Here is a 15,323-nt window from a genome sequence, read left to right as displayed (position 1 = left end):
ACTGGGGTCTTTGAGCATCTGCTGTCGGCCAGATGCCTGCAGGAGGAACTTATCCCTTCATTTTTCAGGTGGAGGCAGCTTTGCATCCTTTTCCGTGTTGGATTCTCCCCTGCCTTTCACAAAGAGCAAAGGAGAGCTGCATTGCTTAAGGCTGTGAGAAGGGTTTTGCAGGCTGTAGTTTTTCTTGAGCAGACAGCTACAACCCGCCTGCATGTAAAGGGGGTGGGCGGTGATCAGGGGCTTGGTTTGCTGGGTTTCTGGGGCAGGTTAAGACAGCCAGCACTCTCAACACAGTGTCACTGTCCACTTGGTTTGTCTATTTCTTAACACCCATTTAAGGGTCCTGTGTCAGTAGCCCCTCGAGAAGGATGGAGGATGCCCTCCCCCTCCATAATGACCATCTCCCCACTGGGGTTCAGATTGGCTTCTGAACAGCTGAAATGCTGGAGGCTGTAGAGCTCTGCTTCTCCCTCTCTCTCTCCCAGGGATCTCTGCAGGGAATATGCACCACCTGAGGTTTGGAGACGAGAGGCAGCAGTACTTCTGTGTCATTGGCAAGGCCCTGGAGGATGTCTGTGAGGCCGAAAAGCTTGCGGAAGCAGGTGAAATTGTCCTCTCAGCCTCCTGCTGGGAGCTATGTGAGAAGCACAGGCTCAGAACCAGCCATATTGCGGGCAAAACAGCTGTGAAGGTAGGTGGATGGGACAGCATCTAGAGCCATTCTGAGGACCTGGACCTGAAGGAGGGAGGCCTCAGAAAGCTGAAGAGCTGAATGTGGAGAGAGTTGTAGCTCTGAAAGGGGAGAGCAGCTGATGCTCTTGTCCTTTTATGTTAGGAGTAACTCTGGGCTGGGCTTGCTTGGTCTGAGGGGTCAGGAGGCACTGGAAGAGTTTTGGCCCCACCAGCAGTGTCCTCCGTGGGTCACGGAGCTGTTGACAGCTGGGGGATGCTTGGAAGACGTCTGCTCAGCTCCAGGGTTTCTGAGGAAGCACTGCTGTCCTGTCCAGCCAGATAGGCTTCTTCTCCCCTTTTCTGGACAGTGACAGTGGAGGGCAGGATCTGTCCCCTGGGACTCCTGGAGAAGCCAGTGTCAAGTGCTTTCCTTCTGTGTACCTTCAGGTTACGGGCATGAACCAGATGTCTCTGTCGGAATGCCAAAATGTTTTAGACAAGCTTCCACAGAAGGAGAAGTGCTGCTTCACGGAAAACGAATGTGAGTGCCAGATTCACCTTGTTTTGGTTTTGCTTGGAAACGTGGGGCCTGGCTGCTGCAGGGGTCAGGGATGAACTACCGCTCCCCTCTTCCCCTCTCAGTTAGCAGTCATGCTTTTGGCCCTCTTGTGCATCAGCTGGGGCAGTTGCTGCTGCTGCCATCTCCTTCCAGGGGACAGCTCTGCCCTAAGCACCTGCAGGTGGCAACACAAGCAAACGCAGGAGTCTCTCCCCTGTTGCCAGTGCTAGCCCCTGCTTTCCAACAGCTCGTAGTCCCATCTTCCCACAGCAACCATGTGTGTTTCCTCTCCGCAGATGCTGTCAGGCCTGCTCTTTTCTTGAACCCTGATACTGATGTGGGAGACATACTTAGTTACATCCCAAAAGCTGTTCTCAGGAAGGTACGCCTGGGCCGTTGCTGCTGGGGCTGCTTTTTTTGCAGGGCAGAAGAAGTGGTGCATTCAGAGAGGGAGTTTCCATGAGAGCAAGCCAAACAAAGAAAATGCATCCCGAGATGACAATGTGGGCAAATTGGGCCAAGGGGCACAGGTGCTGCACCACTGGATGAGTTGTCCTCAGAGAGATGGGTGGTGGGGCAGACATTTGCATCTCTTGTCTTTTCTGTGGGTATGGCTCTTCATGTTCTGTGGACGTGATGGCAGGATAGAGGGGAGAATCCACTGAAGCCCCATGAGCATCGCTCAGTGTCACCACTCATGTCCGTAACTGTCCCAAGATGGGGTGTTACCGGAGCGCCCTTCTCGCCTTTGTCATTTGTGTTCTGATTTGGTATCTGACTGCTGCAAGCTGGGCAGCCTGCCGACCATTTAAACCGAGAGGAGGATCTTCTCTTCCCCTACTAGTACCTGCTATTGCCAGGACACCAGCTCTCCCTTTGTACCTGGCGTGGGCAGCCCCTGGGAGAGCAGGCTTGTGAAGCCGTCATGCTCTTGTCTTCCAGCTTGAAGACAGAGTGCCGCAGGACTTCCTCTGTGAGCTACGGCCAGTCACCATCCTCTTCCTCCACCTGAATTTTGATACAAAGGACATAGTATCTTTCCGCAGTGTCCTCAGTGAAGTCAGCAGCCTGATGCAGGAAATCGTCTGTCCTCACAAGGGTGAAGTGAACAAAGTCTTCCTGTTTGACAAAGTGAGTGTGAGGTGGAATCATCTCCCCCCAACCCAAGAGGGTGGATACTGAGCAAGAGGGGAAGGTTCCTTCTTAGGCATTGTGGCAAGATGTGCTGCATCTGTCCTTGGCAGGGCTGTACATTCCTTTGTGTGTTCGGACTCCCTGGAGTAAAGCTGGCCCATGAGAGCATTCATGCCTTGCAGAGTGCTTTTCAGATCTTCAACTCGTGCTCCAAGATCATTGCAAAAACAGGGTGAGTGTCTGGTGGGGCTGAGGGAGCGCATGCTGCCTGGGCCAGCGTAAAGCAGAGGAAGAAAGAGTGTTGCGTCTAGCTTACCCTCCCCTGTCCTCCCTTCCTTGGCAGGAAGGAAACAGTGCCCTGAGAGGTGGCAGGCAACCCCTGGGCTTATCCCTGGGCAGCCAGGCAGAGTGTCTCCAAGCACACCCTGCTAGCCACCATGCTGGAATGAGCCCTAGTGAAGGCGAGAGGCTCCTTGGTGCCAGAAGCAGCACCTTCTGGGTGACTGGCCTGTGAACAGTGATGGGGCCTAGACACCTGATCTTACATTGCTGTCATCACAGGCAGTGACGCTGTGGCACCTTCTTCCCTCCCTCTTTTCCCACTGGTCACAGGTCACAGCTCAGGGAAGGGGGTCTCAGGAGAAGTGCCCAAAAGTTCCTGCCTGTGCTCTAAGCCCTGTTCCTTGTCCTTGCCGCCTGGGTCCTTTACAGCCCTGAGCTCTCTGTACCCCGAACCCCAGGCTGGCAGGGCAGGATGGCCAGTGGCCCAGGCTAGTGCTGAGGGGAGATGCGGGAAGAGATGAAGCTGGGTGGGCAGGACTGCACCTGGAGCGCTTCTGAAGCCGTGTTGTTTCCCTGTGTGCCAGGACAGTGTCTGTGTCTGTTACCAGTGGGATGGCGTTCTGTGGCCTCATTGGCCACCCTCTGAGGCACGAGTACACAGGTACAAGCACGTGTGTGCGGTGTGGGAAACTGGCGTGAGCTGGTGGGAAGAGGAAGACAGGCTGGGGAGAGTGCCTGTCCAACAACCAGCCAGGAATGGCCCAGGCAGCACCAGTCCTGGGCTGGGGTGGGACACTGGGCTCCACAGCTGGTTGTTCCCCTGGGATCTGCTTAACCCACTGTGGGGCTGCGGGTGTCGGATGTAGGGCAGCCGTTGGTCTGGAAGGGCACTGTGGAGCTGGTGGCACAGGTACATCACTGTGTGCTCTTTCTTCATCTCTCTGGCAGTCATTGGCCAGAAGGTGAACTTGGCAGCCCGGATGATGATGAGCTACTCTGGGCTGGTGACCTGTGATACCACAACCTGTGCCAGCTCTGGGCTGCCCTCTTGCTACTTCAAGGAGCTGCCGGAGAGAAAGATGAAAGGCTTCAAACATCCTGTCACTGTCTATCAATATGTGGGGATCACCACCAACAGGTGAGTGTCCTCTTGAGAAGTCTGGATGAGGGGATGGTGGCATCAAGGGTCCAGCTTGGCCAGCATAGAGGAGTTCTGCAGAGAGAGCAGAAGCCGCTCTCCATTCACTGTGGATGAGACGGTCAGAAGCCCTGGTGTAGGAGGCTTTTTACCTCTCTTCCCTGCTGTTTCCTCTTGCTGGGAGAGTGGGAGTGAAACCACAGGAATGGGGAAGGTTTTGTTTTGGTAGACACAACCTGGCTTTCAGGCTCTGTCCAAATGGCTTTCAAACTGTGCTTTCCGTGCTGTGCTCGCTCTACCACATGCCCTGGTAATGCTGACCCAAGAAGGTTTTGTCCTAGCTGCTCTTGAGTGGGAAGCTTTGGGCCAGTCTGGTTCCCATGGATAAAGGTGGACCCTCAGGACATTCTTCATCATGTCTTCCTCCTCAAACCTGGGCTCTTCCTCTGGGCCAGGATTTGACCTTCTTTTTGGATGATGGTTTGAATGTTAGTCTCTGAAAATACAGGAAGACTTAAGCCAGAGGTGCCAGGTGCTTGGAATCCCAGCCCATTGGGTCCTTGTTTCCAAGACTCTCGGTTTTTCCTGGCCAACGCAGTAAAGATATCTGCTAACCAGCAGCTCACTCTTGCTTCTTTCACATGTCTCTGGGTCTGGCCTCTGTTGACGGACTCTCAATATATTCTCTTGTCCTGGTGTGGCTGTTGGGTTTCTTAATGCTTAAAGCTCTCTCAGCATGCCAGCTTGAACTTTGGTGGGGGGGAGCATGCAGGGGATAACATGCTGCTCGAAAGAAAAACAGGTACCCTGAGGAGCACATCCAGCCCCTCCATGCCAGGCTGCTTCTTGATGTCCCTTGGCTTCTAACCAGCTAACTGACTTGTACTTTCTTTTTCCCCTGCTCCTAGCATATTTGGCATGGCTCTTGCCATGAAGATGCCAGAGAACGCCTCCTTGCTGGGTATGTGGAGAATGCCTTGCTCTTCTGAACCCCAGTTTCTTCCCCTCAGTAACATGTATTGGGAACGGAAAAGGTTTTGCTGGGGATAATGTTGCCTGCAGAGGCCCTGAGGAAGTGCTGGCTCTCTCAGTGCCTACTTAGTTGATATCTTTGGGGTGGGAAGCAGGGTGAGGCGCTCGGTGATCCCAGGCAGGCTCCAGACCTGATAGGAAGGTTTGTTTCAAGCTGCTCACACCCTGGGGGCTAAACCAGTCCCACATCCTTGGGATCAGGAAAGAGATTTCCTTCTGCTAGACTGATGGGGAGTTTTGGTGGTTGGTTCTCCCCCTTGTACTCCTCAGAGGTGCTTTCTTGGCAGCATCTGCTTGTAAACATGGAAAAGTCAAGCATCACGGACGCCTTTAATCACTCAGTGTCTTGCTGGATGTTTTGGGCCCTGTCATGGGTTAACCCCGGTAGGGAACTCAGCCCCACACGGCTGCTCACTCCCCACAGTGGGATGGGGAAGAGAATTGGAAGGGTAAAAGTGAGCACACTGGATACGGACAGCTTAATAGGTAAAGCAGCTGCTGTGCATCCATGACAGGCAAAATCAGGCATTCTTTCACTGCCTCCTGGTGGCAGGCAGGTGTCCAGCCATTCCCAGGAAAGCAGAGCTTCAACATGTGTATCAAGGACTTGGGAAGACAAACACAGGAACTCGTAATGTGCCCCCTTCCTCCTCCTTTTCCCCAGCTTTTCTTGCGAAGCACAGCATCATATGCAATGAAATAAGCCAGCTGGGGTCTGCTGTTGCAGCTGTGCCCCATCCCAACTTCTTGTGCACCCCCAGCCTGCTTTTGCTGGCAGGGTGGCATGAGAAATAGAAAATGCCTTGATGCTGTGCAAGCCCTCTTCAGCAAGAACTAAAACACGGTTGTGTATCAACACTGATGTGCTCTGTGGCCAGTCGTACAGCCAGGAGAAGATGTTCTAAGTCTGTTTGGGACACAGCTGCCTGAAGCAACTCAGATCATCCCTTCCAGCCTTGTACTGGATCCCTGAGGGGGGATTTGCACGGGGCTGTCTGAATCTCTGTGGGACAGGGCATCCGCTACCACTCTGAGGAAGGCAGAGGTGCAAAAGCTGGGACAAGAGGGTTGGAAGGCAGCAGGGGTATCGTAGGCTGCCAGATGTGGTAGTGGGAGGGAAGCTGTGGTGGAGGGTACCAGCCAAAGGGACGGCTCTTTGCTTTCTAGCATGCCCCAGCAGCTCATTTTCTTGTTTGTCTTCACAGGTCGGAAGAAGGAGATTGACCTCTTTGTCAACTGCTTGGAAGCCTCTAACCGTTTTGGACAAAGACACATACTGGCATTTGAGGGCGCAAGGGGCGCTGGGAAGAGCCAATTACTTAATCACCTGTCCCAGTTAGGCCAGTCTGCTGGCTGCAGGTACAGGGTTTTGTCCTGTAGTTTTGGGACACTGCTTCTTTCCATCCCTGAGAGCCATGGAACGCTCCAGCCCCTTGGCCAGTGTGCCTTGGCCTTGGACTGAAGCCTCCTCAAAAAGCCTCATGGAGGCATTCCATAGTTATCTCCTGCGTGCTCTGCTCCTACCCCTGTCTCTTTGGGGTGTTGGAGGTGCTTCTTGACCTGTGGTGTTTCCTCCTTCACAAATAGAAGGAAAAAGCCCAAACTCGGTGCTTTGCATTGGATTCCAGATGCAACATATAGCAGGGTGGCCTGTCTCAGAAGCCCTGCTTGCCCCCTGACTGTTTCCCAGAAGGAATACTGGGCCAGAAAAGCCTCTCTGTGGCTGAGAGGCAGACTGCTAAGGTCTGGAGCCCAAAGGCAAACTCCACTTGCTCCATGATCACCTCTTAGCTCTGCAAGTCCCTCTGCAGTAGGGAGGTAGGGAGACATGGACCAGCGCTGCAGAAACCAGAAGGGGTCTGGACCTAGCTCTCCCAGTGGCTTGGCAGCAACTGCCTCTCTGTGCCCTTTCTCTTACAAGGAGTGAAACTCCCGGTACCACTTTGAAGTGGGAGGCTGAAGAGTTCCCCCTAAAGGCAACTCCAGCTCTTTTGTCTTAGAAGACTTGGGCCGTTGGGGATCTCAGTGCCTTTTGCTTTTGCATGGCAGGGTATTTGGCATGGAACTGCTAGAGGTCAACGTGAGGCAGTCCTTCTCTGCCATGCGTATTCTGATGGCCAGGGTGATGGGCCTCCATGAGTGTGAATCGTGCAGTGCCAGGGAGCACGTGCTACGGACAAATCTCAACGGGATAATCGAAGAGAGCAACTACTGCCTCCTCAATGACATCTTCCTTGTCAAGGTGAGAGCGAGAGGCCTCTCTGACCCTGGAGAAGGCTTTCTCCTGAGCCCTTCTGGTTCTTCAGCAGTCTTCTAAGGCTGCTGGAGTGCCTTAGCTCAGGGGGAGGGATTGCAGGGGGTCACAGCACATGTTTCCCATTCCTGGCCCCGGGGGCTGCCTGTATGTGGTGACTTAATGTCCCGCGCTGCATCTGGCAGTGCCTGGTGCCTTGTTCGGCATTCTGGAAGCAGCACTGGAATGAGGCTGGGTCTGACCTTGTGCTGAGGTCATTGCTGTGTGAGTGGTCTGCTCCAGCCAGCCCAAGATCCCACAGTCAGAGAACCAGCTCTTCAGCCCACCGCCAAGATGCAGCTCTGCCTGAGCCTCTGCTTTAGGCTCTAGTTGAAGTCCCACTGTGGCCTCTTGCACCCGTGCTGGGGAGAGGGAAGGTGCTGAGGCAGAGCAGGGAGGGTTTGCTCTGCCATCTTGCTTGGTGGGTAGGTGTAGCGAGCCCTGGAGACATGTTTCTCCCTGACTTTGCTTTTCTGTCTAGTTTCCCATTTCAGACAAGGTTCGCCAAATGCATGAAATGCAAAGGAAAGAGGAATTGCATTCAACCTGGGCAAAAGTGCTAGAGAAGGTGAGCATTTCTCCTTTTCTCCTTCTGGGTCAGAGGAGGAAAACAACCCTGCTGGCTCTGGGCTCTGCGCCACAGCAGTGTGAGTGGGTGGGAGGACCTGGTCCTTGCCCTCTAGGGCCTGAGAAACCCCCCATGTTCTCTCCATAGCCCGACAAGCATACTAGTAACTTTCCTCCCTTAAAGCGTTCCCTGGAGGAGAGAGAATTCTGCGTTCCCTTGCCCAAGCTCCCTCCTTCTGCAGGGCAGGTGATGTTAAGCATGACCTGAAAATCTCAAAGAAATTAGGCATTGGGAAGCTTCCAAGCACGGAGTTGGTTGGGGTGAGACTTGAGAGCATCCTCTCAAGAGACAGAGGCAAAATCTCCTTCCCTGTAAGACACTTGAGAATCCACTGGATTCCCCTCAGAACAACTCTTTTTTTTCCAGACCATTGACAGAAATGCCATATTTGTCATCGACAATGCCCATTTCATTGACCCCGCCTCCTGGAGTATCATGGCACCTCTGCTCTGGAACATCTCTGTCTTCATGGTCATGAGCTTATGTCCCGGCTTTGCAAGAACCGAGAGCTTTCACAAAGCCACAGCAAACAACCTGATGTCCCATAAAATCATCTGCTTTCAACTAGAGAAGCTGAAACCTTCAGCTGTGGTGCAGAAGCTCTGCCAGGACCTTGGAGTGGTCAGCATCCCTAGGGCTTTAGTGAGGTAAGTTGGAGCAGGGGAGCTCCCTGGACACGAAGCATAGGAGCTGCCAACCCTTTGCTGTTTCACAAGGAGGAAGGGAGGAAGACCCCCAAGGCCAAGCATATCTGGGGTGTGAAAAGGGCTTGGTCTAAGTGGCCAGGCTGTGTGGCAGATTCCCTGGGGCAGAGGTCTGCCCTGCTGCCAGAGAGCACCTAAGCTCCTGAGGAGAGGAAAGGCAGGGCTTGCTGCTCTGTGCTTTGGGCACTGTCTGCAAGTCTTTCCCCAGGGACTTCAGCAAAGGCTGGAGGTTCAGGGGGGCCAAAAACCACATGCCAGCAGGAGGACCTCCCTTTCAGAAGTGAGGTGTAGCTGTGACAAAGATGCTGGCTCCCCAGCTATGCCTGAGTGGCTTGCTACCCACCTCAACTGTTTTTCCTTTTAGGGTGGCGAGTCACTGGAACATGTTGTCCAAAGATGTGGTGAATGCTCCACCCCTGGGAGGGTTCAAGGTCGGGTTGGACAGAGCCTTGGGCGACATGGTCTAGTGTGAGGTGTCCTTGCCCATGGGAGGGGGTTGGAACTAGATGATCCTAAGGTCCTTTCCAAACCAACCCATTCTATGATTCTACTTCTCTTGTGCTGATCACTGCTGGATCTGTTCCTGCCCAGGTTCCTGGTCCAAAGAAGCTTGGGGATCCCGTATTACTTGGAGGAGCTGGTGCACTTCCTTCGTTGCAACGACATGCTCTTGTTCCGCACCAAGAAGTGGGGTGAAAAAGCAGAGGACAGCTGGGAGAACCTGAACAGTAAGAACCTTTGCCACTGACTAATGAGTTGCTGTGTTGCATTCCCTACAGCACAAACTTGCCCCTTCATTGCCCCATGGATTAGGGGCAGAGTAAGATCTTGCAGCAGATCATGCAGAACTTGGCCTGGCAGAGGCACGGGCTTCTGTGTGCCTTGTTGTCAGGACAGCCAAAGCAGTGGCTCACAAGTTGTGGCTTGGAGGGGCCTCAGTTCTTGGGGCTAAACCTCAGGGGAAATGGTTCTGGACCACGTAGGTTGTGGTCGTGAGACGTTCTCATGAGCACAGAACTTATGTTGGCCAAATGCTAGCTTAACTGAGAACAAACTCCAGCTTGAGGTGAGGGCCAGGAGCGGGAAACTTCCAGTGAAAACTATTTTGCTCTGCTTAGAGAGCATGTTCAGCACCCGCAGGTCAGTGCACCTGTACTGTGTGGTGTGAAGGGGCCTTGGACTATTTCAGGTGAACTTGGAAACATTTTCAGGCTGCAGGTCACTTTGCAAATTGCCTCATTCCTTCTCTCTTGCTCCACCTAGCTTTTGCAGTCTTGGAGTCATCCCTCACAGCAAGCTCAAGGTCCAGAGCAGGGGCTGCGGCCATGATCTGCATTGTAAGGCCAGGCGTGAACCTGGACAGCACCATGCTGCCCAGTAACTTGAAAGGTGAGGGGCAGAGAGCCACTCTGCTGGCTCTTGGCTGTGCCGCAGGGGCTGGAGGGAGGCTGGGCATCACTGTGCTGCAGAGTCACCCTCTCAGCTTTGGGGCTGTCCTTGGAAAAGGTGGCTCTGCTCCAACCAGCAACAGTCCTGGCATTGTGGGCAACCATTTTTCCTTCCTGTGTGTGGAGCAGCTTGAGCCTGCTGGTTGCTTTCCAGCAGCAGGTAGAAGAGGAGAAGTTGTTGATGCAACACTAAAATGACTCCCTTTTCTCACAGAAGCAAATCTTCTACTGGGACAAAAATTTGACTTGCCTCTGACTCACCTTTGAACACAGCTTCTATCTTGCTACTTTCTTTTTGAGTTCCCCAGCTAACAGTGGTTTCATGGCATGTTGTGGTGGTTTAAGCCCAGCCACGCATCTCACACTGTCACTCCCCCCCACCCCCCCACCCCCCCTCCCGGAGGGATGGGGAGGAGAATGGAAAGAATGTAACTCCAATGGGTTGAGATAAGAACAGTTCAGTAACTAAGGTATAACACAAACCACTACTGCTACCACCAATAATAATAATGATAAGGGAAATAACAAGGGAAGAGAATACAACCGCTCACCACCTGCCAACCGATACCCAGTCCGACCAAGCAGTGATCTAACCCTTCCTGGTAACTGCCCCCAGTTTACATCCTGGGCATGATGTGCTGTGGTATGGAATACCTCTTTGGCTAGTCTGGGTCAGCTGTCCTGTCTCTGCTTCCTCCTGGCTTCCCCTCCTCCCTGGCAGAGCATGAGACTCAGAAGATCCTTGGTCAGACTAAACATTACTTAGCAACAACTAAAAACATCGGTGTTACAAGCGTTGTTCCGAGGCTAAAGTCAAAAACACAGCAGTGCACCAGCTACTAAGAAGGAGAAAAATGACTGCTACTGCTGAACCCAAGACACACGTAATTAAAAAAAATAAACCACTTTCCTGTGGATTTTCATGGAAGTTCACCTGTAGCCAGGGGAACTGTCAATGACTGTTGAATGTCCCTCCTGTCTGTCAGTAGCCATTTGTATGAACCTTGAAGAAACATTCCTGCTCTTAAGTTGTTTTGCCCAAAGCAACCCAAGAAGAAAAGTCAAAGAAAAGAAGAGTAAGGTCTGGCTGAGTTGAGACAACCTTTCTCGGGAGCTCTGAGTTCACCTCTGAGGTGGTGAAAGTTGTCTGTTCCCTGCTTGCAGGGCTGGCAAAAACCTAGTCCAGGTTTGGCAGGGCACATTGTGGGACGCATGTACCTGCTGGATCCTGCCCTATCCCAGTGGGGGAGTGTGTCTGTTGAGTGTCTCACTTTTTCCCAGGCCCTGTGAACTGCAAATCCAGTAGGAGCGGAGCCATTGTGCAGACACCTGTCCTGGGCTGCAATTGCCCAGAAGTGGCCAGTGTAGGGCCAAAGCCTATCCTGTTCATGCGTCGAATCTTTGCAGTGCCTCCAGCCTCAGTGTGGGGAAGAGGTAGGACTGAGACGTGTGGCTTCTCCTTGACAGAGATTGTGCTGGCTCAGCTGGACGAGATCACCCCACTGGAGCAGACTGTTTTGAAGTTTGCAGCCATCATCGGGCCGGTGTTCACTACCCAGCTGCTGTCATACATTCTTCCGATTAGAATGAGGCACAAGATGACTACCTTGTTGGACAGTCTAGTGAGTGACAACATCCTCAAGTGGACGGAGAGCACTGAGGAGCCAGAAGACGTCCAAGATCCTAGCAAGGAGCCAGCCACCCCTCCGCAGGCAGAGATTGGTAAGTGGTAGCAGTGGGGTGGACAAGGAGCTCCCAGATGGGCTCCTAAGGGCGTGGCGTGATTCCCTTCCTGTGAGGGCTGGCATGGCTGTTGGGGATGGGTTTGTCAAAGCTGTTACAAGTCAGTCTGAAAGCACACTAGGTTTGCACTGGAGGGAAGTTCCCACCAGCTGTCCCAAATGCCTCTGCTCCCCTGAATCCAAGTGCTGCTCGTAGCGCAGGCATGGGACGAGTGGAATCCCTGACATCCTCTCCCAGCCACCTGCAGCATCCAGACAAAAGATGCCCTCCAGAATGGCCCAGGGTCTTCAGCAAGCTTTTATTGGGCTTTGATTACCCTGTGATGCAGGGTTCCTGCTCAGGAGGCTGGTGGCTGCCATGCCAAGAGCGGGGAGAAAGTGCTGGCTGGGGCTTGCTTTGGCTGGCAACAACATCCCCAGCTCCTGCCTGGACCAGTGCAGCTGAGAACTGCATCCCCAAGGCTGTGCTAGCATCAGCCCTTTCACCCCATGCTGCAGGGCTTGGCGTGCAGCAGCACTGTTGCTATTCAGGATGTGCACCGAGGCATGACTGGCTCCCCATCTGGCCACAGCTTGGGCTCATACAAAGGCCCTTTGCCTTGCAGGTGTGGAGACCTCCCCCCCAAGCAAGCAGAGTGTGGGGTGTCCATTTGGTGTGCTGATGTTCCATAAGCCGCTGCTGCAGGAGGCTGCCTACGAGCTGTGGGTCCAGAAACAGCGGGTCACCCTGCACTCCAAGTGTGCTGCCTTCCTGGAGCGGTATGCACACAAATGCCAGAGCTGCGGCCAAGGGGACTTTATTGTCTTCCACCGCTTCGCTGTCAGCAGCACCCAGGACAAAGGGAGCTGTAAGGACTTTGATGATGGGGATGACCCACACACCTGGAAGGCCTTGGTGCTGGCTGGAAAACAGCTGAAGAAGGAGAGGTTTTACATCTCTGCAGGTATGCTGTGCACCATGCTCTGTAATTTGGGCCCTCCGGGAGCCCAGGGATTGGTGCTGGGGGTCGAGTGGGAGTAGATCTGCTAGGAACGAGCCCAGCAGGAGTGGACACCCACTGCAGACTTTCCTCAGTGTGTTAGCACCTTGCAAGGATCCTTGCAGGCCTACTGGGAGAGGGAGAGCAACTCTTATCCCAGGATACATGTGGGAGGTGTCCCTGGTTTTCTTTCAAGGTATTACAGATACTCAGGAGGAGCAGGAGCAGCAGCAGCAGCAAGCTTTTGTGGAAGAGGATTTTGGGTGAGCAGACAAGGTTCTGATTCTTTTTGAAGCGAGTGAGTTCAGGGTGTGCAGAGGAGACAAAGAAAATGCTGGCTTTTGGCTGTCAGCCGTGACTCTAGCTTAGCGAAGAGGCTTTCCGTGGGGTGGGAGCTGAGAGGAGATGGCTGTGGAGATGAGTGAGTGCTTAAGGACGCCCACGGCTCAGTGTCAAAGAAGCCCTCGCTTTCCAGTTCCTGCAGAGTAGTACTGCAAAATCTACAGGGAAAAAGCCACCACAAGGGCTCAGGTGGTTTGCCTGTGGGAGGTGACAGAAAGCCTAGCTTCTTCCTTACTCCCTCCTCCCAAAGGACTTGTATGACTAGTACCTGTCTGTGGCTTCCTGCTCTGCTTTGCACAAAGGGCTTTTGATGTTGTCTCTGGGAAGGAAGACCACTCTAGATGATACCCTTGTATTCTTTGCTCTCTTCTTCCCCTGGGCACTGTCCTCTGGGTAGTGCGACTGACAGAGAGGACAACAATGCGCTCTCATGTGACTGCAAAGGCATCGTGGAGTCAGTGCTTGTGCCATTGGTTCACCACTACACAACACTGGGCAATGCTGCCAGAGCCTTTTACTATCTTCTGGAGACTGCAGCTGCCTACCTGCATGTCTCCAACTACTACATGGTGAGTCGCCCTGCTTGCAGTGTGTCCTGCCTGGCTCTGGGAAGGACAAGTTTGCGTTGCACTAGGACACGACTTTGTGGGTCCTTGGAAGGAAGATGTTGAGCTCTGAGCCTCACTTCTTCCTTTGGTTTGCCTCTTGTGTGGGAAGAGGCATTGGGTGCTGTGCCCTTAGCATGAGGGGCATTAGCAGGGAGGAGGCCTGAACGATCCGTGGTGCCTGTGCTCTGAGGCACACAGTCAAAAACATGACTGTTTGTGCAGGTATCACCAGGGGAAGAAACAGACCCTCTGAAGACAGATGCCAGAGGCAATGGGGGAGGACAAGGGTAGCCATGGGCTCTGCACTAATCTCACCTGCTCTCCGTGTGCTTTCACAAAGGCCCTCAGGAAGCTGAGCGAAGCAGATATCCTGAGGAACTCTCTAAAGAGTAAAGCGAATGTGATATCCCGCTTTGAAGATGCCACCTTCTTCAGCCTCAAAGGGGAGGTAAAGGCGCGGTCTGGAGGGATCTCCTGAGTGATGGAGCTGGATGCCTTCCCCAGATGCAGTGGACAGGAGAGCTCTGGCTTCTCTGGCCACTGGCAGATCCCTGCAGTCTCTTGGGCATCTAGTCCACATTGCGATGTTTCCCTTTTCCTGTGCAGGTCTGCTATGGTGTGGGACGCACAGAGCTGGCAAAGAAAATGATCAGAAAGGCTTTGAGCCTGCTTGGAAGGCCATTTCCCCGGAACCGCGCTGAAGACTTTGTCAGGTCGCAGGTTGAAAAATTGCAGTGTGCCACTTATGTTGCCAGAAGAGCATCTTCCCTTCCACAGAAGGCCCAGTAAGAAACACGACCAAGAACCCGGGGGAGAAAGAGTTATTTCCTACCTGGTCACAGGCATATGGGCACAGACCTGACGAGGCTTGAGGCCACACAGAGCAATGTGAGGGTAGAACAGGGAACGATAAAGTTCCTCTCTCCCTCCCTCCCTCTGAGGCCCTTGGAACAAAGCATACCTTAGGGTATCAAAGCAGCTTGCAGCCAGGGATGTGTCTGCTGGCACGAGTTGTGGCAGTGGATTGGTGCTGGCTGGGAAGAGAGAGCTGTACTGAAAAGGGGTGGGGGGGCTGGAGGCAGGACCAGGGCATGGAGAAGGAGCAGTAAGAGGAGCTTGGCCCCCCTGGTGCTGTCAGGCCAACATCCTCTCTAGCGGCCAGCTTCCCACTGTGGTACTTGTTGTTTGCCCCTTTCCCTTCTGGCAGCTCCCCCTCCATCAGCTCTATTTCCTCCAAGGAAGTGTAACGGTCTTGTCTGGCACCCGTTTTGCCCCCTGGCCCTGTCTGACCCAGCTCATAGGCTCTAGCCTGTAGAGCTAAAGCCTCTGGGCCTAGCAGTTTCTCTTGCTTGGCAGGAAGAAGAAGCTCGCCTGGCTGCTGCGGCAGAGCCGCTGTCTTTCCTTACTGGAGCACCTCTTCAGGCTGGAGGGCACTTCTGCTGGATGGAGGCTGTCCTGCCTGGCAGCGCGCATGAGGGCCAGCACAGACAGGGCAGTGGACTTGTATCTGTCAGCAGCCTGCACGAGCTATGATGCTGGCTTGGAAATGATCATATAGTTCATTACCACCATCTATCTTACATTTGGAGAAAGACGGTACTCTCCAAATATTTGTAGTACCGTAAGAAGCAATACATACAAATTATTAAATATTCATGTGTCCCTTCGCATTCAGATTAAATCCTTTTATTGTTACAGGATCTGTAAATATCTCCCAGGACACAGAAGGGAAAGGACAGGAGAAGCAGGCAGTTACTTGGG

At 53.4% G+C, this 15,323-nt stretch overlaps 1 protein-coding gene across 1 annotated transcript in view; it reads left to right on the top strand.

Annotated features, from left to right (window-relative positions):
• LOC133274866 (adenylate cyclase type 10-like) overlaps window positions 1-15,120 on the top strand; it is a 28,205-nt gene extending 13,085 nt beyond the window's left edge. The window contains exons 7-27 of the mRNA XM_061464421.1: window positions 486-691; window positions 1,120-1,213; window positions 1,528-1,613; window positions 2,174-2,362; window positions 2,476-2,597; window positions 3,232-3,308; window positions 3,596-3,785; window positions 4,694-4,746; window positions 6,023-6,176; window positions 6,867-7,059; window positions 7,592-7,678; window positions 8,105-8,385; window positions 9,034-9,170; window positions 9,706-9,831; window positions 11,358-11,612; window positions 12,238-12,576; window positions 12,809-12,875; window positions 13,352-13,523; window positions 13,903-14,010; window positions 14,169-14,347; window positions 14,919-15,120. Of these exons, the coding sequence (XP_061320405.1) occupies window positions 486-691; window positions 1,120-1,213; window positions 1,528-1,613; window positions 2,174-2,362; window positions 2,476-2,597; window positions 3,232-3,308; window positions 3,596-3,785; window positions 4,694-4,746; window positions 6,023-6,176; window positions 6,867-7,059; window positions 7,592-7,678; window positions 8,105-8,385; window positions 9,034-9,170; window positions 9,706-9,831; window positions 11,358-11,612; window positions 12,238-12,576; window positions 12,809-12,875; window positions 13,352-13,523; window positions 13,903-14,010; window positions 14,169-14,347; window positions 14,919-15,120 (3,317 nt within the window). The remainder of the gene's footprint in view (window positions 1-485; window positions 692-1,119; window positions 1,214-1,527; window positions 1,614-2,173; window positions 2,363-2,475; window positions 2,598-3,231; window positions 3,309-3,595; window positions 3,786-4,693; window positions 4,747-6,022; window positions 6,177-6,866; window positions 7,060-7,591; window positions 7,679-8,104; window positions 8,386-9,033; window positions 9,171-9,705; window positions 9,832-11,357; window positions 11,613-12,237; window positions 12,577-12,808; window positions 12,876-13,351; window positions 13,524-13,902; window positions 14,011-14,168; window positions 14,348-14,918) is intronic.
• Window positions 15,121-15,323: the final 203 nt, after the last annotated feature.

This window comes from Pezoporus flaviventris, unplaced genomic scaffold, assembly GCF_033815535.1.
Source record: "Pezoporus flaviventris isolate CSIRO_AGI_PZ_B2104156 unplaced genomic scaffold, CSIRO_AGI_Pfla_v1 ptg000002l, whole genome shotgun sequence".
Classification (NCBI taxonomy): domain Eukaryota; kingdom Metazoa; phylum Chordata; class Aves; order Psittaciformes; family Psittacidae; genus Pezoporus; species Pezoporus flaviventris.
This window is presented reverse-complemented; position numbering and strand designations above follow the sequence as displayed.